Source organism: Hypomesus transpacificus, chromosome 22 (genome assembly GCF_021917145.1).
Source record: "Hypomesus transpacificus isolate Combined female chromosome 22, fHypTra1, whole genome shotgun sequence".
Classification (NCBI taxonomy): domain Eukaryota; kingdom Metazoa; phylum Chordata; class Actinopteri; order Osmeriformes; family Osmeridae; genus Hypomesus; species Hypomesus transpacificus.
Window position 1 is genome coordinate 3,560,813 of NC_061081.1, and position 24,290 is coordinate 3,585,102.

At 49.0% G+C, this 24,290-nt stretch overlaps 1 protein-coding gene across 1 annotated transcript in view; it reads left to right on the plus strand.

Annotated features, from left to right (window-relative positions):
* Positions 1-24,290, plus strand: part of dab2ipb (DAB2 interacting protein b) — a 133,390-nt gene that overhangs the window by 97,974 nt on the left and 11,126 nt on the right. The window contains 10 exon segments of the mRNA XM_047045260.1: positions 8,363-8,516; positions 9,354-9,452; positions 10,372-10,926; positions 18,621-18,765; positions 20,610-20,754; positions 20,940-21,176; positions 21,442-21,643; positions 21,815-22,005; positions 23,268-23,814; positions 23,817-24,170. Of these exon segments, the coding sequence (XP_046901216.1) occupies positions 8,363-8,516; positions 9,354-9,452; positions 10,372-10,926; positions 18,621-18,765; positions 20,610-20,754; positions 20,940-21,176; positions 21,442-21,643; positions 21,815-22,005; positions 23,268-23,814; positions 23,817-24,170 (2,629 nt within the window).

Here is a 24,290-nt window from a genome sequence, read left to right on the forward strand (position 1 = left end):
TCATTAATGTCTAAGCTCAGCTTCCTGATCTCCTTCATGTTCCTCTGGTGTGTTTGTGTGTGTGCGTGCGCTTGTATAACACCATGTTTTACAGCCATGGAAAGCTCCCCATCCACTTTTCCTTCCCCATGAAAGACCATCTTTGTGAGTCGCTGTTATTCCTGTATAACGCTCGGAGGATTCAGATGTTCATATCTGCGGACAAAGAGAGAAACTTAGAAAAAAAAAGAGAGATGCTTAGAGCGAAAATCCGGTTGGGGCTGATTAGTCACGATGAAAAGGGGGTTACCAGCATACGGCTTCATTGCTCCTACCCTCTGGTACAGTGATGCCCGAAGCTGCCTCCTCTGTGGCCTTCCTCCCCTGGTGTCAGTGCTCTCTTGTCTTGTGTGCATTAGTCCTGATGGGGAGGGGAGGAGAGGGTGATGAAATGAAAGAGATTGGGAGAGGAGAGGAGTGGAGATGTACAGTGTCGAAGCTGCAGGGCACTAATGTGATGGTGCCTCACCACTGTCTTTTATCTCGTTTTTTCACTTTTCGCTCACATTCTTTCTCGCCTCTCGCTCTTTCTCGCACACACATACAGGGCAGTCAATCAAGGCTTTACCAGTTCATGGATGGCTGCTGCTCAGTCTTAGACAAAGAGAGCGTGAGAGAAGAGAGGAGGAAAAGAGAGCTGGAATGAGGGAGTCTGTATGGCATTGACATGGGCCTCCACGGACAGTAACTAGTCTGAATGGAGATGAATGTGGATGTGCCAATCCAACCCACAGCCACCCCTCCATCCCTGAAGCAACATCTGACTCCCCAGTGCCCAGAACCCAACCCATGGTTCTTTCTCCCCATCTCAGAACCTGTCTGATTAAGGAACACCGTCTGAGTTCTAATGCCTTCACTAGGCATCAGCAGTTCTTGGTCACACACACACATCAGTCCTGTTCTGCACCAGCGATTCCTGACAGCTCCCATCCTCCTTTTTTCACTATTCTGCTTGCCCCTCTCTTTTCCACTGTTGATTTCTCTCTCTCTTTCCCTCCCTTCCTTTCGCTCTGTTTTTTCCTCTCTGTTTCTCTCTGTCTCTCTCTGTCTCGCTCATGGTGGGAAGGATGTCTGTGATTCAGCTTCCATCCCTTGTCCATACGCTCTACAGCATAAACTGCCATTGGCAGATGTCAGGTACCCACCCACACAAACACACATACACGCACCCACACACAAACACGCACGCACACACACACGCACACTCATAGATAAGGGATGATTCGACAGAATCTGACAAGTCTAAACGGTCCTGTCTGCCTGTGTTGTGAGCCGAGCTGAGGGACTCATTACTCCAAAGTAAACACAGAGGAGAGGGACATAGACATCTGCTGGCCGCAAACCAGCTTTTCAGACAGCTCGGCTTGGCGACAGACGCACGTCCCACGCTTCTCTGACGATGACGTCAGCTGTGAGTCAGTTTGCTCTTTAGCACTCCATTACAGTGAGATCGAAAAGTCTGGTCATCAGTAGTTTGACAGGCTGTAGTGTGGTACTCAGTAGTCCGGTAGTCCGGTGGTCACTAGTCAGTAGTCCGGTGGTCACTAGTCAGTACTCCGGTAGGTCAGTATTTAATTGTGTGGTCGATGGTCAGTAGTGGGCTTCTAATCAGTAGTCTGGAAGTCAGTTGTTTTTTAGCTAGTATTCTTGTCGTCAAAAGTTTATTAGTTAAGCTGTAAGAGTCAACAGTGTTGGAGTCCGAAGTCAGAAGTCTTGTGTGTGTGTGGGCCTGCTTCAGAACCACACCACTGAGACCGGTCTAATGTGGGGTCACTTTGAGGCTAAGTACATTAATAATTGTTTGTTTGTCTGGCTGCTTGCCTATATGAATGCTTTTCATAATAATTAGCAGTGTGTTGAATTTGTGTGTTTCTGCCTGTATTCCTGTGTGTGTGTGTGTGTGTATGTGTGCGTGCGTGCGTGTGTCGGCTTCCATGTGCACGCTCTTTGTGACCAGGTGTTGCAGCTGGCTGCTTGGAAGCTTCAGTTGTGGCCAAGCTAGTAACCCAATCATCTCCCAGCATTCTATAGCTGTTATCCAATTGGATCCCTTCTAAAAAGTCCCTTTCCAATGGGCTTCCTGGCTTACTGCAGCTTTTCTTCACGGCAACACTCTAATCAGGTTTGGTTGAGTCTCATGTCAGTTCTCATCCTAACCAGCAGATAATAGCAGTTTTGGTGAGCTCCCTGTTGTTCAAGGCTCATTTTTCTTTTCCTTTTCAGGGCTGGTCTTACTGCGGTTCAGGGCTGGTCTCTTTGTGGTTCAGGCCTGATCTCTCATGTTTAAAGCTGGTCTCCACTGTTGAGGCCAGGTCTGTCTCTTGTTCAGTGCTGAGCTCTCATCCGTCCCTGGCTTTCTGCTGCCTCTATGATATTGACATGGGAGCAGCAGCTAATGCCTCTCCTATGACTCATCGCCATGGCAATTAGGTTATGTTGAGGACAGACGGGTTCCTGTGCTGTGCCGACCATGTGATCAGATCATTCAATAATAGTGCACAGGCTGGTGGTGTATCATAGGGAGGGTGTACAGGACTGATTGAGTACTACTTTGTTTTTTTTGGGGGGGGGCGATTCTATGTATATGGTTGGTGTTAGGCTAGCTAAGCTCAACTATGTCTTTATATCCCTCATCGATGGAACAGACAATGTTGATGATCGCGCACACACTCATATAAACATATACTGGAAGACAGCCCCAGCTGAGAAGTTGACTGTGGATACAGGGTGGGAGAAAATGTGTGTGTGTGTGTGTTTGTGCGCGTGCGGCTGTGATTCCCCCTTTGTGTGGGTGACTGCCTGTGTCCGGAAGCATCTATCGATTGTCGGAAATGCCGTTCTAAAAGCAGCGGCTCTGCCCCATTTCAACAAAGTGCTGGGAGGGATGTGGTGGCGGGTTGGTGGGGGTGGCGGGTGACCTGCACGGGGAGGCAGAAGGGGGGGTGGGGGTCAGACAGTGGTACAGTAACAGTAGCATCGTCTTGATCAAAATAACTCAAGGCTGTGACTTCTGTCTGTTCTGACTGTATAGGGAGTGCTGGGTGAAGACCAGGGTAGAGTATTGAGTCTGTGTTGGACCCAGTAAACAGCTGTATCAGATTGCAACATTTGTTCGTTTGTATTAAGATACCGTCACTGTGTTGCTGTGTATTCATGTGTGAAAGTGTGTGCAGTGTATCTGTGTGTGTTGTGGTGTGGGTGTAAGTGTGTGCTGCCCAATGTTAATGTGTAAGTGTGTGTTGTGGTGTGTAAGTGTGTGTGTGGACGTGTGTTTTACTAGCCTAAGTGCTCTGACAGAGTGCTGGGTTGATAGTATATCTGATATCCAACATCAGACAGAGACAGACCCAACTCCCAACAGAGAGACACAATACAGACTAAGCCAAGTCAGGGGAGGTCCATTACTTCCACAGTCTCATCTCTCCTTCTGGCTCCTGTTCTAACCTGGTTATGATTGACCCAGACTTTGGCCAGGGCCAGCAGGGCTGGGCTGAGGGGAGTGTTTCTGTGTGGGACTAAATTGGGCCTGGGCTGAGGGGGGTGTTCCTGGGTGGGACTAAACTGGGCCGGAGGGGCTGCCGAAGCTTCCTAGAAGTATTATTTGAGTGTATCTACACAAATCAGTGTATTCTGACAACAGTTGACTGACTGGCTGGCTTGCTTACTGGCTGTTTAAATGACTGACTGATTTGCTGGCTGGTCCATGGATGGCTCATTGTAAAACCATGCTGCTGAGCATTGCGCATTCCAACAAACAAAGATGTTCGCGCTAATGTCTATGTGTGTGTGTCTGTCTGTGTGTGTGTGTGTGTTTGTGCATGTACACGGGTTCTCTTGCTTCAGCAGTACCTCCACATGTCTCTCAACTTGCCTGCCCTCTCTGTATTCATGCTTGGCCTTGCTAAATTAAATATGTGTTTTACTACAGGCCTTTATACATCCTTACTGCGAGCCTAGAGAAGGTCCTAGATGGGATGAGGGCTGTGTTCTATTTCTGCTTCAGCCTCTGAAATATTTACAGATGGAGAGAACAGAGCCCAAAGGAGAAGAGGGAGGGAGGGAGGGAGGGAGGGAGGGAGGGAGGGAGGGAGGGAGGGAGGGAGGGAGGGAGGGAGGGAGGGAGGGAGGGAGGGAGGGAGGGAGGGAGGGAGGGTGGAGGGAGGGAGGGAGGGAGGGAGGGAGAGTGGAGGGAGAGTGGAGGGAGGGAGGGAGGGAAAGTAAAGGGGGATGCTACAGAGAAAATGAATGTAATGCAAACAGAGAACTAGAGACTGGTGGGAGGGAGAAAGAGAGAATGGGGGGATGTGATTCTCAAGGACGAAAAAAAGGACATGTGCTGAGAGTTGAAAGTGTTGGAGGAAGGGGGGAGGAAAGAAGGAGAGGAGGGGAGGGAGAGGGGGATAGGAGAGGGGCGACAAGAGAGAGAGAGAGAGAGGAGAGAGATAGGGGCTGATTGTGATGCTAGTTGCAATCTGCAGGTGCAGCAGAGGCCTGACATCGAATCATCATCCTCACACCTATACACGCATCACACACACACAGTCCATCATGTAAATTGCTCATGGCCTACCAGATCATACCACACTGTACATGGCGTGTTGCATTACTATTCATATATTCAGATGATTCCATTCCCTTCCATTGACACCAACTACCACATGCTAGAATGGAGGGATGTGGGTGTAGAAAAACCAATGGTGATCAAGAAAAATAAAGTCATTCCTCTGTCCTTATGCTTGGGAGTTGTCTTGGCATGTTGAACCAACACTTGTCCCTTCTCCTCCTCTCCCTCTCCTTTTCCCTGCACTCCTCCTCATAGTTTATTCCTCTCTCTTCCCACTGTCCCCCACTGTCCATTATTCAAAATGAGAGTTCTCTAATTGGCTACTATACTATAACAGGGTTTCCCGCAGAAAATGTGTTAGTTAAGATGGTAGGGTGGAGTTTGCTGTCAGACCAGGGGGGGATGGGGGGGGTAGTTTGTGCGATAGACTAATGCGTTCTGCAGAGAAGGGAGACTGGCATGAGTCATGGTTTGGAATGGAAGGGAGAAAACAGGACAACGGAGGATATCGCTATAAAAAAATAAAAGTAAACTTAAAAAAATTATGTAGTTAAGGCGGCAGGCGTGTGTTGCTTAGGCGGCCGCCTTCACTGAAAAGTGCTGCGGGAAACCCTGTATGACACTATAACACTACTACAACATATTTAGAATATTATTAGCTTAGGTTGTCCTCCATCATGGGATGAGTTAGTGTTATGTACTAAGCAGCCATGGTGGTAGCAAACAGTTTGTGTGAGTGTGTGTGCGTGTGTGTGTGGGGGTGATGGGGGGGGGGGTTTGTGTGTGTGTGTGTGTGTATGTGTGTCTAACCTCTAATTTCCTGACAAGAGCCTCTGGGTGTGTCTAATGTCTCCCTTCCCCCTTGGGTTGCCAGGTTGGGTTGCCAGATAAGGTTGCTACGCTAAGTCCACTATAATGAGGTGTTATGGGAAGGATCTTGTAGAGACTTAGGACTCGACCGCTGAATAGAAACTTGTACCTCTTCTTGGTGTGTTTATTATGAAGATAACATGACTGGATTGGTGAAAACCTGTTCTCCTATTCACCAATCAAGTCATTTTATGTAATTGATTTTCAGATAAACTATGCAGTTTTGACTAACAAGGTTTGAGGATTATTTTCCCCCTCTCCGGTGGTTCTCTCAGTTTATTTCTCAGTCTAACTCCCTGTCTCTTTGTGATGGCTGCAGTACAGTGAATTCACAATAAAGTTTTGGTTGTTAGCTTTTTTGATGTGTGTGTGTATGTATATCTGACAGTGAGGCAGCAGACCTGATCTGAGCTCCATCTGTTTCCACTGGGGGGTTTAGAAACGCTCTGTTTGGGCCTCACAGGGGGCGGTATACACTTGAAGCCTGGCAGCACGGTGATTGACAGGTCTTTCGGCTGGTAAGATGGATGACGAGACGATTTTGCTTTGCCGGGTTCCGTCCTAGGACCGCCTGTCAGTCCAACTCGGGTCGGGAATATTGATTTCTGCAACTGGGGCGTGTATGTCATGTCTTCAGACACCAGAACCTTTACCACCCCCCACAGCCCACCCCACTCCCCTACCTCTGCAGGTCCCTCAGCTCCTTAACAGCTTCACCTCACTTCAATCTTATACTTTTCTGCCCGGTACCTCAGTAGCCAATCAGAGAGCAGAAACCAGGCATTTAGGCACCTCCCCCTCCGGCGCATCCCTGTGATTTGCCACAGGCTTCAGCTGGAGTTTGACTGACAGAGCTCTCCCAGGGGCAAGAGCTCCAACAAGCTGTGCAACACTCAGACTAAATGAGAGCCAGAGAGGAACAGAGGGAGCTTAGAGAGAGGGAGAGAAAGAAAGAAAGAAATACAGGAAGGAAGCATGAGATTGAGAGAGAAAGGGTGGCAGGGATCATTGGACAGAGCAAGAAAAGAGGGGGAATGAGAGAAAGAAAGAGAGAGAACACTGTCAGAGGGTGCAAAAGGGTGGCACTGGCAGCGGAAGTAAAGAGAGCATGTGCACATGTATCCATGCTTGTCCATTTGCATCCGTGGGCTATTGTATTGTCCTATAAGAGAGAAAGAGAGAGAGAGGCAGGGGACAGACAGGAGAATAAAGGCAGAGATTCTTTTCCAGCAGGCCATTGTCCAACCAAGCTGGCCAGTGGATTTAACTACAAAGCTGGGTGCCTGTATAAAGGGCTGCCTGCCGGCCTAATCTGCAGTAATGGCTGCCTGGTTTTCCTGGAATGCTCTGCTTTGCATTTGTAACATTGCTCCCAGACATGCAGGATTAGTATGTAAACCTTCCACAGTGCGCCATATTAAACGAATATTCCCCCTCATTACAGCTAGCTATCCACCCTTGTACTGCTATTACAGCAGGCCCACTATCTGTAGAGCCGAGTCACATTCGTAAGCTAACGCTACGTTAAGGCTACAGCTCCATTTGCAGCGTAGCCTGGGACTTTTGCTAACTTTAGTGCTATTAGCCTTTCACACTCAAAACTCATTAGCTAATGCCAACATTAGTACTGTAGCTTTACTCTTCAAATTTAGTGGACAATAAGAGGCTAATGCTAACTTTGGCACTGTAACTTAATTCCTCATGAACAGTAAGAGGGTTTCCTTAGCGTTATAGCATTGTACAAACAGGATTAAAGGCTGATGTTAACATCAGTCGTTGAGCATTTTATCATAGGCCTACACATGCAATATTGCCGTCTTCATATTCCTATCACTGTGCTCTTGATTGGACGTGGGCAAGATGAATGATAATTGCACTGCTGTGTCTCGCTTGAAGCTTGCTTTGCTAATATGTGTGTGTCGGGGGGGGGGGCAGGGGAGTGTTTGTGCGTGTGTGTGTTTACAGGTGACAGAATAAAACGCTCTGTTACAACTCTGAGAGAAAGTGGGACAACATTAGATAAATGGCATAGGGCAAAACTTGTTGTACTGTCCCTCACACCTTCCTCCTGTCTGTCTGGGTTGGAGGAGAACGCTGGGCTGGTAGTCTCAGACAGTATCTAAAACCATGAGAACACTCTCAACTAGTGTGTGTAAAATCAAGGTGGAGAGGAAGCTGACAGAGTTGTAAGACATCATTGTAGAAACTCGTCTCGCAATCTGGATGTGTGTGTGTGTGTTTGTGTGTCTGAGTGAGAACGTCCATAGGTATGTGTATCTTCCCGTAAGAACCCAAGACACTGGCATTAAACTATCAACTATCACAATGAGCTTTTTCTTTCTCCTTCACAGAATTTGCATATATATTGTCTTTTTATAAGCAAACAGACTCTATAAACACGTCACCAAATTTACATTCTCCCTCTGACAGCAGATAAGATGACTTGTGTTGTTTTACGTTGAATGACAATTCATTCCTTCTCAGTACTCATGTAGCAGTCCGCATTGAGTGGAAGCAGTATAGCTTTTGCAGTGCAGTATCTTCATGTTTTTCTGACAAATATTCCAACTTTTTGGGGATACCTTATGTATTGTTGTATGCATGTATGCATGCTTGTGTGTATGTAAGTGTGAGAGCTCGAGGACCGAAATCGCCCCCTGACTTTGAGACACACACAAATATTCTTCAACAGACACACACTCACTCAAACACTAACTTCCTCATTTGCATCAAATGGATAATACAGGCACGCTCTGTTTTGAAAAAAGTCTCTAACACACCTCCCCCATCACGGTGATTAACTCAAGATCTCTCTGTAATCATTTCTCCTTGCTCCTCCCCCCTTCTCCTCCTCTCTACCCCTTCTCCTCCTCTCTCCTCCATCTCCAGATCTCATCTCATGCCTAGGCTGAAGGAGTCTCGCTCCCACGAGTCGCTGCTCAGCCCCAGCTCTGCTGTGGAGGTCCTGGACCTCAGCATGGAGGACGAGGTCATCATCAAACCTGTGCACTCCAGCATCCTCGGACAGGACTACTGCTTTGAGGTGAGTAGATGCACACACACATGTATATATGCTGTATATATTATATATACTGTATAGTATATAGCATCTTTGGATGAAACATCTCGCCGTGAGCTTCACATTTGCATATGAACACAAAAAGAAAAAACTCGTACACACAGGGACTCACACACAAGCACACACACACACACACGCACACCACAGGACCACTGCCTGCAGTTGGGCCTGTGTTTGCTTCATATATATACACTCAGCAGGAGCCCAGCTTTAGTGTTAGCCCTGCTAGCTGTAGACACACCAGAGAGGAGAAGAGTGCCTAAGCATCAGCCTCCCTGAACAGGCTTTTCATTATGGAGGGACACAGTCATTAAAAGTCATCATCTCATACACAAACATGCACATCCACACACTACGCTTCTCTGTCTGTCTGTCTGTCTGTCTGTCTGTCTGTCTGTCTCGATCTGGCCTACCTTTACACAAACTCTCACACTCACACACACTTTTACTTTCTCCCTCACTCTCTGTCTGACTTCTATCTTTCCCTATCATGTAGCCTGCCAAATTAAAATCTCTCATCTCTGTCCAATCACATATCCCAGACAGATATCCAATCTCACCTATTTGAGTGTGCTGGTTTGTTTGTGTGTGTCCGGTGGTGGTGAGACGTTGACATGAGTGAGAACAATTGTGTGAAAGAGATTGTGTTGTTACTGCAGAATCTTATCGTTATTCTTATGTATTCACACCAGACTGGACATTTGTCTACCCCGATGTACGTGTCCTAATACAGTGTGTTTGTTTAGCGTAAAGGACTGTAGTCCCAATTCCCTCTCTCTCTTCTTCCCCTTCTTCCGCTAGGTCACCACCTCAACAGGAAGTAAATGCTTTTCTTGTCGCTCGTCCGCCGAGAGAGACAAATGGATGGAGAATCTGAGGAGGGCTGTGCACCCCAACAAGGTGAGAACAGAAAATGCGGTTGGATGGGACGGGTGGGGGAGGAGGAGGGCTGGAGACACAGGAGACAACATATGGCTTCTCACTTCAAGCCAAGATATGACGCACGTCTCTCTTTCATTCTCTCCATCTCTCAGGCTCTTTTTGCTCACTTTTTGCTCTCTTTATGCCCTTCATCTTGTTATTTGCAACAATGTCTCGCTAATTAAAATTTGGAGTGGGGAAAAGTTGAACCCTAACTCTCAAGTTTGGGCATTGTTTTGGTTGTTCTCTCCTGGCTGGGATGAGTATCTTTCTATCTCTGCCAGGCAGATCGTAATTATTTTCGGATTTCCGGATGAGATCAAGTGTAAACTCGTTTGTTAGTCTGTAAACCCTGAAATTTGATTGAGATTGTAAACTTTTTGAAATGAGCAAAGGAACTCTGAAGTTTTGTAAAATACCCTGACAGATTGCTAAACACAAAGCCATTCTGTGGCTTTATTCAGGTTAGTTATCTATTTAGGCGGCCGTGTGAAATACCATAATGCAGTATGTTCATATTCTGCTACCGTGCAGGCCGATTAGCATGCACATTTTAATTAGTCATTGATCTCCCTCCTGTTGCTCAGTGGGTTTTTTCTAACACAGAGAGGTAGGGAAGGGGAAATAGTGCTGGTCTCTGCTGGATACTAATACAGATTACAGCACAGAACCATACAATATACTCAAACAACACATGACAAAAGCAGTGCATTGTGGTAGCACCCAGTAGGCACACAATGTGTTGTCTCAATGGAACAATTGTTTGTAATGAAAAATGTTGTTGTCCTGTTGAAGTGCTGCAGAGGGAGGACACATAACTGTGACTAAAATCCCATCCCTGCAGTATCTACAACCTTGAAAAAGAATCCCTTCCTCAATCCCCTATCTTTGTCTCTAGGACAACAGCCGTCGTGTGGAGAATCTGTTGAAGCTCTGGCTCATCGAGGCCAAAGACCTCCCCGCTAAGAAGAAGTACTTCTGCGAGCTGTGCCTGGACGATGCGTTGTACGCCAGGACCACCTGCAAGCTGAAGAGTGACAACGTCTTCTGGGGCGAGCACTTCGAGTTCAACAACCTGCCGGCGGTCAAGAGCATTACCGCCCACCTCTACAAGGACTCGGACAAGAAGAAGAAGAAAGACAAGAACAACTATATCGGACTGGTCAACATCCCCATCGCTGCCGTGACCGGGAGGCAGTTTGTGGAGAAGTGGTATCCGGTGAGCACGCCCAATCCCAGCAAGGGGAAGACGACGGGACCCATGATTCGGATCAAGGCCCGGTACCAGAGCATGAACATTCTGCCTATGGAACTGTACAAGGAGTTTGCAGAGTACACCACCAACAACTACATGCTGCTGTGCTCTGTTCTGGAGCCAAGCATCAGTGTCAAGAACAAGGAGGAGATGGCCTCAGCCCTTGTCCACATCCTTCAGAGCACCGGCAAAGCCAAGGTAGGACACTACAGCGCACGTTGCACACGACACCGTACACACTGCATACTGCATCCCACCACACTAGAACAAGGAATGAAATGGTTCGCAAACGACATCATGTACACCAACCGTATACAAGCTAATCCGTCTAGAACAGAGAGTGGATCCAGAGGGAAAGGCTGCTGGGATGCTAAACATACTTTGTTATAGTAGAAAGTATGTTTAGCACTGTCAGCATGTCAACATTAGTCAGCTGTAGATATGAGGGGGGAAGACAAGCAGTCAGTAGAACCACACCTTTTACCCAAACACACTCTTCCTGTTTACATCCCTCCAATACAAACACAGCAGGGGTGGGAATGGGTGGTGGGATTGACTCATTGGCTATTTCACTGCCAATTTTGGGTAGTCACTGATGTTCATTGGTGGCTGCCTTAGCGGTAGGAGGCCCCTTGCTCTGTGTCTTTGACAGAGGAATGCTAACAATGCTAGAAATAGAACTGGGACTGAATGTGGGAACCACTTCATAGTCACAGTATCTAGTACTGAAATGAGCTGTTTGGACTAAACCCATTTCTTTAGTTTGTTAGAAACTGATAAGGACTCCCTCTATGAGCACATAAGCTCTGGCAGCTTTCTCACTCTGGCTCCCTATCCTGGCTGACTGTTCTGACTGTTCTGGCCTCCGGTTCTGGCTGGCTGTTTTAGCTGGATGCACTGATTGCATGTTCTTACTGTTTCATATTCGCTTGTTCCGATGATTCTGGCGGGTGATGCCAGGGTCTCCTGTGGCTGTTAGACTCCAGAGAGAGACAAGCACACTTTTAATTACCCTCCATTAATTCCCACGTCTCGAAAAAGTGTTCAAAACCTTCATCTCTCCCCCCCTCCCTCCCCTCTCCCCATGGAGACAGGTCATGAAACTTTAATGTTGGCATAGAAGAAGCAATGTTTCAAGGTTGCTTTCCATGGGTGGGGGAGTGGAAAATATAAGGGGGGCAGGCGTTCAGACCAGGTTCCCTGTGACATTTACGTCGACAGGAATTCTCTTATAAAAGCTGTCCCTGACTCCAGATCTCTCCTTCTTTCTTCATTTCTACTTTTCTTTCTCTTCTATTTCTAAGCCCAGCCATTCAGATGAATCTCTGAGAAGCCGTCATTATGGTCTGGTATAAAAAGCAACACTCGCTATAAAGAGAACAGGCCGTTTTTACAGGATGGTTTCATACAGCACTGAGGCACGGAGCCATTTCGTTCCTCATCTGTTGACTGTGTGCTGTGGGTTTGTGGGAAAGCAGGAAGGGCTGATGGAGGACTGGGAACCCTGAGACATCTGCTCGTCTATGCTTGCCTCTCAATATCCTCAAGATAGGACTGACAAGTTGGTGTGCTTTTCAATCCTTCCTTCCTCCCTCTCTCCCTGCCTCTCTCTTGCTCTCTTTTTGTCTTACTGTCACTTTCTGTCTGTCTGTCTGTCTGTCTGTCTGTCTGTCTGTCTGTCTGACTGTCTCTCTTCTCTTTTTATCTCATACTAACAAACCTCCGACCACAGACACACATTCAGTTTTCCCTTCAGTGGCCCTAATGAGTTCATATTTGTATGTCTGGTATTCGTGTGTCTCTATGTGTGTGTGCATGTTTTCATGTCTTGGCCTACTCTCATAGTGATTGGTTCTATGACTACATAAGGCCCAGGGGCTCCCTTGTTCCACTCTGCCCTACTCTGCAGTCCAGGGTGTGGCCCTAACTCAGTAAACACAGCTATTCTTAGCTGGGCATCCGCCATCTTGTCTGCCCAAAGATAATGTCTGCAGTCTGAAGAGCAAGGCTGGCCTGTGGCTGATGTTGTTTTCCATCCTAGCCTGAGCAGCAGCCGTTGGGTGTTTGTTTGGATGTTATCCTCGGGAGGTAGTTGACCGTCTCCTATGGACAGTTGTGTTTGTTTTTGCTCTTGTTTTTCCTATAGCGTCTAGAGAGACGGTATAAGTCTTTGATCTAATTTTCCCTAGACTCTCTCACTCTCTCTCTCTCTCTCTCTCTCTCTCTCTGTCTCTCTATCTCTCTCTCTCACTCAATCTCTCCTCGTATGACCCCTCTCTCAGCCACAGTCATCATGCTCTTGATACTAATGTGTAAAGTAGTAACTCTCATCCCCTCTCCTTCCTATTCTCTCGTATTCTCTCTACTCTTCAAGTCCACTCCCCTCAACTGTCAACGCCTCTTATCTCTCGGCTTTGCTTCTGCAACTGCGCTTTGCTCTCATCTCCTCTGAAAGATGGAGGAGAAGTGTGGGAGAGTCATGACAAAAACGGAGAGGGGAGAGCAGGGTGTCACAGTGGTTGGTGTCAGATGATCAGGTCTATTAGATGAATTAGTAGTCCACACTCCTCAACACCCCTCATTGTAGGTTTTATCACCAAACGTGTAATTACACTCTGTGCTTTCTCCTTCAGTGCTCTCTGTCTCTCCCTTTCCCTCACTCCATCTCTCTTTCCGTCTTCCCCTCGCATCCCTGTCACCCCCCCCTCCCCCCCTCTCTCTCTCTCTCTCTCTATCTCTCTCTCTCTATCTCTCTCTCGCTCTCTCTCTCCCTCTCCCTGTCCCTCTCCTCCCTCTCTCTCTCTCTCTTTCGCCTGGCTGAGTCTCAGACCAGGGCTGTCGGAGGCGATGTCAGACTTGCTCCACCACTGTCTGCTCCTGTTTGTTATCACCCCGGTCACGCCATGCCTCTCACACACACACAGGGGTACACACACACGAATGCACAGGCACACATTGGCAAACCAACACAAACACCGTCGCAAAACACTAATGGAAGATTAGGGGTCGTTTCTTTTTGTTTCTGCATGATGAGGTGGACCAGTAATTGTGTTAGGGGGAAACGGTTTCAGCAATGGTGGCACCCCTCCCCCATCCTCTTCACACACACACACACACACACATCCACGCTGCCCTTTTGGAACCCTCGCCGCACCACACACATCCAGCTGCCGGCCACGCAGACACAAACAACAACTGATCAGTGTTGGAGTCGCCCAGGGCCCTCTATTCATGCCTGCCTCTGTTTACAGAAAATGGCTGCTTGTGACAAGACGTTAGAACCTGACATCGATTTGCCCTCCTGCGCCGGGGGGCGCCGAGGCCTCTGGGAAGACGGCATGTCGTCTGGTCTGAACGTTCGGTCCGGTGTCGGGCCCCCCTGGCTTGTGGGGGATAATAGAAATTATATATGCCGTGGCAAGGAGGCCGGAGAGACGTGTTGTCTTTGTCCTCTCTTATTTTGCTGCTGCTGAAGATAGTCTAACCATCTTATTGAAGTGGCCACTAACCAGACAGGGGTGACAATAGGAAAACAAATCTTTTCTCATCCCGTTCCTCCTGGCGTGACATTATGTAATCAGGCGAGGAGCGCCGACCCTGTTCTTTCTTGAGTGCACTTTGTTCAGTCGCCCAGGCCGCTCGTTTGTTCCATCTATCACTCCCAGACTAGCTGTCGTGTGAACCTCTTTCTTTCTCATTCAGCTATACCGGAAGCCTAGCTTACAGTATACATGTACATTGAATTATGCTCTTGATAAGAGCGTCTGCTAAATGACTAAATGTACATTACATTTACATTTAGTCACTTAGCAGACGCTCATCCAGAGCGACTTACAGTAAGTACAGGGACATTCCCCCGAGGCAAGTAGGCCCAAGGACACATTGCCATTGACATGGCCGGGAATTGAACTGGCAACCTTAAGATTACTAGCCCGACTCCCTAACCACTCAGCCACCTGATTTCCCTAGTATAGGCATATGTAAGACACAGGGAAGTCATGGTCTCAGATTTGACTAGGGTTTTTTGTTTGTTGGTTTGTTTGTTTTGGTGGACTGGTCAGCTGGACAGGGAGGAGTCAGTTCTAAGTGTGTGTTAAGCTGGTGATGTTCATGCCCTTCCGTCTGATGGGGAAGGTCAGGACTAGGATTATCGTGACAAGCATACAGTGTGTTGAAGGAACATAGCTGGAGGAACAGGATCCTCAGGGTCTTCCCTCTGAGCCATGTTTGTGTGTGTGCGTGTTTCCTTTTTTGGATGCCTTTGCTTGTTTGACCCACTTGTGTCATGTTGCCCCACACAAGCATCCTGACACGACAACCATGTTGTGTCAGCCAATCGGAGGATCTGTCACAGTGGAAGTCAGAGCGAAGCCCAGATCAGCATCTCTGATTGGAGATTGGAGAAAGAGCAAGATGTGGAAAATACAGAACAGAAGACAAAGTCACACAACAAAATAGAGGTTTATTGAATACTGCTGTTTATCTTCATATAGTTTATCATGCTGACCTTTCCTAGACCAGCCAACCAGTCCTAGACTTGTTGTAATAAATTGTCTCAGAAAAGAGAGAGGTGACTGAGGGAGAGGGAAATTAGTTGGGGAGAAGAGAGAGGAATGGAGGAAACCTTTTAAAAAGAGAAAAGGAGACTTAATGTAGAGCTGGGGAGATGGAGGGAGAGAGGACGAGAGAAAGGATGGAGAGCTAGCGGGACAGCCGGCATTGATTGGCTCCGGTTTCACCTTGAAGTGTGAGTGAGAAGCAGCAGGCCGCAGGGAGAGCTACACACACACACACACTGTCACACACTCATGCTCTCATACATGCACATAAGCACACACGCACAGCCCAACACAATGGTTTGCCATTGACTTTGAAGTCTCTACTGGCACTCTATCTGAGCAAGGCCAGGCGCACAGAGAGCCAGATCATCCGGCACTGCACACACGCGCGCGCACACACACCCCTGCATACACACACACACACACACGCACACACACAGACACACACACCTGAGGCCAAACACTTTCAAACAGAGAGGAAGAGCAGACCATCAGGCAAAATACACACACACTTACACACATTCCCAGCACCAGTGAGTAGTAGGATTGCAGCACACACTGTGAAGTATATGCATGGCGCATTTGCATCTTGACAAATGATTGACAGGTGCTGATGACCTGTGGGAGGAAGGGCAGCCATGTTGGTCTCCAGATTCCTCAGCTGACCCAGGGTGACCCACACAGAAAGAGCTGCAGGCTAGAACTCTGTAATACTAACCCTCCAGTACTCCAGAAAGGGGGTGGGGGGTGGGACTGGGGATAGGAGGGAGGAAGGTGGAGAGAGGAAGGGAGGGGGGCAAGGGAGGAGAAGGAGGGGGTGAAATAGTATTGGAAGGAGGGGGATGGTGGCAAGAGGGAAGACGGAAGAAGACAGGGGAAATCGAGGTAAGAGCTGGGAAGGAGAGAGAGGGGGGCAGAGTGAATTACCTGGGAAGAGATAAAAAGCAGTTGCTGTATAGTTCTCTCTCTCCCTCTCTCTTTCTCTTTGTCCCTATCGCCCTCCTTTTTCTGTGTCTAGCTTGGCGTAACCTGTGATAGCGGACACAATGGCTGTCCTCAAATCAACCGTCCCAAAACATGCTCCCTGTTTTGTCTTTGGTGATTGGTTTTTATTGGGGTGTGTGTGTGTGCGTTTGTGAGTGTGTGTGTGTGTGTGTGTGTGTATGAGTGCGTTTGTGGAGGCTGGGAGAGGAAGGAAGTTCACTTCACAGAAACAGCAGCACTTTGTGACCTCAATGCTGTCAGATGCTTCACTGGAGAGAACTGGCAAAACAGAGACATGCACACCCACACACACACACTGGCACACACATACACCCCAGTGTGTGAGTCATTGGGATGGACAGTGGTTTTATGATTTTGAGCTGGCAAGCGAAGCCAGTCCTCTCTCCTCCGAGACTCCTTTTCTTTTCCACCTCTCTCTCTCTCTCTCTCTCTCTCTCTCTCTCTCTCTCTCTCTCTCTCTCTCTCTCTCTCTCTCCCTCTTTATGAAGCTCATTGTGGAACACTTTCTTCCACGCCTCCCCCCCCCGGGGTGCTGGTGGTGCTGAGGTATGGCCTGGGTGATAGAATGTGACAGTAATACACAAAGTGTTCCGCTCTCCCTTATTAGCACCGAAGACAGAGGAAGGAGAAGAGCGGGAGGGGAGGGGGGGAGGGGTGGATTCTAATGTGCTGTGAATTTGGCTAGCCTGAATGCCCCGATAAGGAGTGGCAGAGAGGAGGAGAAGCGGGAGAGGCGGCTGGGAATGGAAGGGGGAAAGGGAGGAGGAGACAGAGGGGTGGAGGTGGGAGAAGAGATCGTAATTGGGCTGACATTCGCCCCGGCAGAAAAAAAAAAAGGAGGATGAGGAACAAACCCAGCGTAATGACCGGGCGGGTGCCCGTACACTCCCAAAGGTCAGACCTCCTCAGGCGTTGTGTGTGTGTGCGCGCACGCGTATGTGCCCATATGTGTGTGTGTGCGGGTGTGTGTGCTTGCACTATTTTGTGTGCTTGTCTGTTATTATGTGTGTGTGTGTGTGTCTGACAGAGTCTCAAGTGGAAGAGAGGCAATGTTATGTTTGTCTGTCTGTCTGGCCTGTCTTGTCTGTCTGTCTGTGGCCCTCATTCTTACTGCTCAATCATCACTCACTCACTTCACTCACTTCTGTGATGTCTGCGAGTGTGTGTCTGTGTGTACATGTGGTGCCACTGTGGGAGAACGTACTTTTTGCTGCACTTCAAGTTGTGATGGATTGCCTTCCTGCTGTTTGTCTTTGATGAGAAGGATATCAGGCTTTAGGAAGGGATGTATGACCAGACTTCTCTCTCAATCCCCTCTCCTGATCACCTCTATCTTTCACCCGTCTTTTTCTTACCTCAGTGTCTCTCTCTCTCTGAACTTCCTGTGCCCTGTGAAGCCCCATTTCCAAGCATTTCACAGCGCTTCTCCAACTCTCTCTTTTCCTTTCTCTTCTTTCTTCCTCCTCTATATGTCCGTCCTGGGTGCCGTAGTTAACAAGATGCCGTGGGACTTCAAAGACTCAAAAAAAAGGAAAATTGGCTCCAATATATAGAATGACAAATCTCAACGTTATTCATATTATAGTGCCTGCCTTCCATCTTAGAACCCCCCCACCTACACACTCTCTCACACACACACTCTCACACACACACTCTCACACACACACACACACACACACTCTCAACGCCCATCCCTCCCACACCAGGGGTTCTGCCTCTGAGTGAGTCTAGCTTCGATAGGCTGATTTACATACAATACTTCTGATGGGAGAGTGTGTGGGCTGTCAATCATGTTTGGCATGCAACAGAGTGTTTGTGTGTTGAACGAGCGACGTCGTCATCAATCCCTATGTCAGACCAACCTTAAGAACCATTATCACAGTGTGATGCTGCAATCACACTGCTGGGAGCAGGGAGAAATCCTGCCATCCTCATCATCAAACACACACGCTCACACACTCACGCTAACACACACTAACGCCAACACAGGCATGCTCATGCCCACGCACATACTCACGCACACACACCAACACACACTGGAACTCTCACATAACTGCTAATGGGTATTGAAAGTGGAGTGTAAAACACACAGTTTATTCCTGTCTGTCTTGTTTCAACGAGAACAAGGCTCTCACACTGAGCCGAATACTGAGCAGGTCACCTGCTGTAACAATGGCCTTTGTCTGAACTTCTAGTCACTTTCAACACAACTTTTCAAGCAACTTTTTGGTCCAATAAAACCTGACCACCAGTGGTGAAGCTCTCATGGAGCCTTATGGGAGTTGTAGTCTCATTAGGCTGTTCTCTCTCTTTTCCTTTTCGTGGCAGGACTTCCTGACGGACCTGATGATGTCGGAGGTGGACCGCTGTGGGGAGAACGAACATCTGATCTTCAGAGAGAACACCCTGGCCACCAAGGCCATTGAGGAGTATCTCAAACTGGTGGGACAGAAGTATCTACAGGATGCCCTGGGTAGGTACTCCAGTGTAGTGGAGTAAAGTGGAGTTGAATAGACAATAGTGGGCTGTAATGGCTACCTATTGACTAAAGAGCAAACTGGCGGAGTCTGCAGGACTCAAACTTGTTTCTGTCTGTCTGCGTTCCTATTTGTCTGTCTGTCTATCTCTGTCCTAATGGCTGCTTGCCTTTCTGTCCTGTGTCCGTCTGGCTGTCTGTCTGGCTGTTTAATCGTTAATCCATGCGCACAGTGTGTTTCCTCCTGTCTGACTCTCTGTCTCTTCATCTCTCAGAATCTCTCCATCTGTGTCTGATTCAGGCCCTCTTTGTGTCTGCGTCTTTGTGGTAAAGGGAGGTGTGATAAGGCTACTGTGTGTGGCTGTGTGTCTGTCTGTGTGTGTATCTGTGTTTGTATCTGTGTGTGTGTGTGTGTATCTGTGTGTGTGTGTTTATGCCTTTAACAGAGTCCTTGCTGAATGATTGGATGTGGTTGCTGCTCAGATAAACAGGTGGGCTCAAGGGGCAGCTCAAGTGCGTGTGTGTCTGTGTGTGTGTTGTCACCATGACATTTCCGCAGTCCCACTCCAGAGGTTTCCAGAGGTATGGGAGAGAGGGGTGAGAAAGGGAAATCAAGATTGTTTATTGCTCCGTTTCTTGTCTCTCTCTCACATATGCTCTCTCTCCCTCACTTGTCTTCTCTCTGTTTTCCTCTCACCGTCTCTCGTCGGTGTCTCTCTCTCCTGTGTGCTTGCTCGTCATCCTCCAGTCCTCCTCGTTTGTTCCCTGTTTTCTCCTGCCCTGCACCACCTTGCCCCCCACCTTCCACACATGCACACATACTGTTCACACACACACAACAAGGTCATACCAAGGTGATGCCTGGTCTGTGTTGTGCTGCGGCCCTGGCGATGAACCCGATGTGTGTTTGTGTTTGTGTCTGTGTGTGTGTGTGTATTTACCTTCACCAGCCCCATTTAGAAATGTAAACAGCTGCATTTGTCCTACAAACAAGCACACATCCTCCTTGCCTCAATCTCCGTTTCTCTTCATACTACAACCCTGTCTGTGCACTCTAATATTGATAATGTAAATGTGTGTGTACGTCTTATGTGTGTTTGTGTATGTGTGTATGTGTGCATGTGTGCATGTGTATGCATTTGTGTGTGAGTGTATTTGCTGGAGTGAAAGTGGGTTGAAGCTGGGCTGAATAGATGAGCGCAGGATTTGAAAGGATTGACTGGCTGCTACCTCATGAGAGACCGAATAAAGACCAACAGCCCTGGATCCCAGGGCTTTCTATCTGTCTACCCCCTCTACCTCCCTGTTCGTGTCTCCCTTTCTCTCTCTGTTTTTACACCTTTCTCTATTTAGCTCTCTCTCTCTCCGTCCCTCCCTGTCTCTCTTTAATCCTTTCTCGTGTTTATCGCTCTCACCCTCCTTCCCTCCCTCTCTCTCTCTCTCTCTCTCTCTCTCTCTCTTATCTCTCTCTCTGTGTGTATCTCTCTCTCTGCGTGTTTCTCTCTCCCTCTTTTTGGCACTGTCTGCGGTTGAGTCTCAGTCACAGTACGGTGGGGTGTTATGTTGTGCTATCTGGAATCGAGTCCTTTTGGAATAAATGGGTGCCCAGAAGGCCTGAAGGTTATCCACTCAGTCTCTCTATGGTAAAGGGACAATAGCAAACACTGTCCCCTGGTGGCCTTCTGTCAAAACGACATGAATTATTACACATGCCGCTCCAGTTTGTGTGTATGCATTGGGGAAGCGAGGGAAAGGGGGGTCTCCAGTTTTTTTACAGTATTGGTATGGTTAGATAACTGTTTAACATGTCATTGTTATTGGTGTGTGTGTATGCGTTCCAGGTGAGTTCATCAAGGCGTTGTATGAGTCGGATGAGAACTGCGAGGTGGACTCGTCCAAGTGTTCGTCAGGTGATCTGCAGGAGCACCAGAGCAACCTGAAGATGTGCTGCGAGCTGGCCTTCTGCAAGATCATCAACTCCTACTGGTAAACACACACCTAGACTCACACACACCAATTCACGCAAACACATAGTACACACAGTCATACATTTACTCGCACACAGTAAACACATCCTTGCCTTAAGCAAAGCAATTCCCTTAGATCTATTAAGGTCCATCCACAAACATTCAGGCACAAGTCTAATGTTCCTTGTCTCCACCCCTTGGCAGTGTGTTTCCACGGGAACTGAAGGAGGTGTTTGCGTCGTGGCGGCAGGAATGCAGTAATCGGGGACGACCCGACATCAGCGAGCGGCTGATTAGCGCGTCCCTGTTTCTGCGTTTCCTCTGCCCTGCCATCATGTCCCCATCCCTCTTCAACCTAATGCAGGAGTACCCCGACGACCGAACCGCACGCACCCTCACGCTCATCGCCAAGGTCACCCAGAACCTGGCCAACTTTACCAAGTAAGACTGTCTGGAAGTGGGGCCAAAAGAGAGAGAGTTGGAGTGCACATATGTACTAATCCGCCACCCCTCTCTCCTTATTTCCCTCCTTATCTCTCTTCCACCCTCTCTCCTTCCCTCCCTCCCTCTCTCTCATTCCCTCCCTCCTTCTCTCTCCTTCCCTCCCTCTCTCTCTCTCCTTCCCTCCCTCCCTCTCTCTCCTTCCCTCCCTCCCTCTCTCTCCTTCCCTCCCTCTCTCCTTCCCTCCATTCTTCTCCTCCTCCAGGTTTGGAAGCAAGGAGGAGTACATGTCCTTCATGAACCAGTTCCTGGAGCACGAGTGGACTAACATGCAGCGCTTCTTGCTGGAGATCTCCAACCCTGAGACAATCTCCAACACAGCGGGCTTTGAGGGCTACATCGACTTGGGCAGGGAACTCTCCACCCTACACTCCCTGCTCTCAGAGGTGGTCTCTCAAATGGAACAGGTCAGGCTCCAGGACATATGTGGCATCACACACAGCCGACACACCCTTTGAATCCAGGTTATAGACTGGGCCGTGACGCATGAAGTGTCATGCACCAGCGCCAATGTGGTAATCAAATCAAATCGATAGAATAGATCTGAATATGTTAACCCTTCGCCTCCCTTGCTTCAGAGCTCCGCCTCCAAACTGGGGCCGTTACCCAGGATCCTGCGAGATGTCAACGTGGCACTGGCCAACCCCTCCAGCCTCCAGCTGACCTCCGTGACCTCCGTGACCCCTGACAGGATGGGCTCTCCTCCCGCTGGCGCCGGCTGCATCTCCAGTGGGCTGCAGAAGATGGTCATTGACAATGACCTTTCAGGGTAAGATCTGGTGGGAGTAAGGTCAAGTCAAGGTCAAACATCCCCCCTCTGCTTGTGCTAGAGATGTCCAATCACTGAATGTTCTCTTCACACACACTTGACGCATTCAGGAACACACACACACAGCGGAATTGTGCTAAGCATTGGCCAAGGATCAATACGACTAATTAACCAGTGCTTGCATAAGCTGTGGTCTCAAAGCAGATTGTGTAAGTGTGTGTGTGTGTGTGTTTGCGTGTGTGCAAATGTGCAGTTGTGTGTGCGCTTTTGCGTTTGCATGTGTGTGAGCCTAGGAGGGTTTTGCATGTGAGTTAGTGTGTACATGCTGTGTGTGTGTGCGTGTGTGTGCGTGGGTATTGGTCCGAACCCCACTGTTGCTATCGGGATGTCTGCATGCGTTGGAGGCCAAAGAGAATGAGCTCACCATGCCAACGTAATTACATCCTATCTGAAGGGAGGAAGTAGATAAAGAGAGAGAAAGAGAGGGTGGAGGGAGTGTGGCAGACTCGCCAGAATGTGTAGGGGGAGTAAGGAGGGAGCGGACAGTGGCAGTAGTAAAGAATCTAGAGAGAGGGAGAGAGAGCGATGGAGATTAGGTGGATATAAATCAAGCCTGTGGAGGTAATTGTCTCAAGACAATAAAGTCACCGTCTGGGCGGTAAAAGAGAGGATGATGAAGGAGGAGGGAGGGATGTAGAAAATGCAGGGGGGTGGGGGTAAGACAAGAGGAGAAGAGGCTGGCCAGTCTCAGGTTGCCTAGACAGTCCCCCTGCACAGGTAGAACATCATGTCTCATCAAGTCTCATCATGTCCACTCAGTTGAATGTGTGTGTGGTAGAGACAATGCCTGTGGTGTGTGAAGCATCATGCATGTGTTTGATGTCCGTTTCAGACAGCTACCCTATGACTCATTGACCTCATGTCAAGAAATGTGCTGGCAGGCGAGACGGATATTGACATGCCCTTTACTAGTTCAGCTCAGTATTAAAAAAAGTATTTTCTATGTCTCTCTATCTTTCCTGCAACCCCGCTCTCTTCTGCACTTCTTTCGCTCCCCCATTTCTCTCTCTCTCTCTCTCTCTCTCTCTCTCTGTCTCTATCTCTCTCTATCTCTCTCTCTCTCTTTCTCTCGCACACACACACAAACATTACTCTATTTCTATTTCTTATCCTTTGTCCCTCTTTCCCCCATCTCTCTTTCTCTCCATCTTTCTGTCATACCTCCTTTGATCTTGTCTTTCTTTCTTCCCCTTTCTCTCCAGGTTAGTTGACTTTACCAGGTTGCCATCTCCTACACCAGAGAACAAGGACCTGTTCTTTGTGACCCGTGGTTCAGGGATCCAGCCCTCCCCGGCACGCAGCTCCAGCTACTCTGAGTCCAACGAGCCCGACCTGGGCATGGCCAATGGCAGCAAAAGCCTCTCCATGGTGGACCTCCAGGACCCACGTAGCTTGGAGGGGGGCTCCGGGGCGTCTGAAGGCCTGACCGAGAGCTGTGCTTCTGGGGTAGTCTGGTCAGCCAGGACCCCCCAGGGGAACATCCCTGGAGGTCCCACCCTGCGGAGGCCGGGCCAGACCCCGACCACGCCCGGGTCGGAGAACGCTCCGGGCCCTGGTCGGCCAGCCCAGCTGCTTGCCCCGCTGTCGTTCCAAAATCCCGTCTACCAGATGGCGGCTGGCCTTCCCGTGTCGCCGCGTGCCCTCCCAGACTCTGGCTCTGAGTGCCACAGCTCGGTCAGTTCCCATAGCAACAACGAGGACGGGCCCGGTGGTGGGGGGAAGCACTCTTTTGTGAACCACGGAGGAGGAGGAGGGGGGGCGGAGGGGGAGGGGGGGGAAGCAGCGGGGACGAGTACGCGCGGCGCTCTGGGGAGTTCACCCGCCGGCAGCTGTCCCTGACCGAGACCCAGCACCAGCCCGGCGTTCCGCGCCAGAACAGTGCCGGCCCCCAGCGCCGAATAGACCAGCCCCCGCCCCCACAGAACGTCCTGAGGGGACGCACCCCCCCCACCCTGCTCAACAGCGGGCCCTACCCCCGCCCCTCCAGCGGCAGCATGATGTCGTCATCGCCCGACTGGCCGGGCGCTGGGGCGAGGCTAAGGCAACAGTCGTCGTCATCAAAAGGGGACAGTCCCGAGGCCAAGCAGAGGGCCCAACACAAACAGGTAGGGTGGCGGTCACACACACACACTGATTGTTGAAGCCTAAACAGTGTGTTCAGTAGCTGTGGGACTGCTGTCTAGACTTGCACAGTTGTTGTTATAGTGATTGCATAGCAACCACTT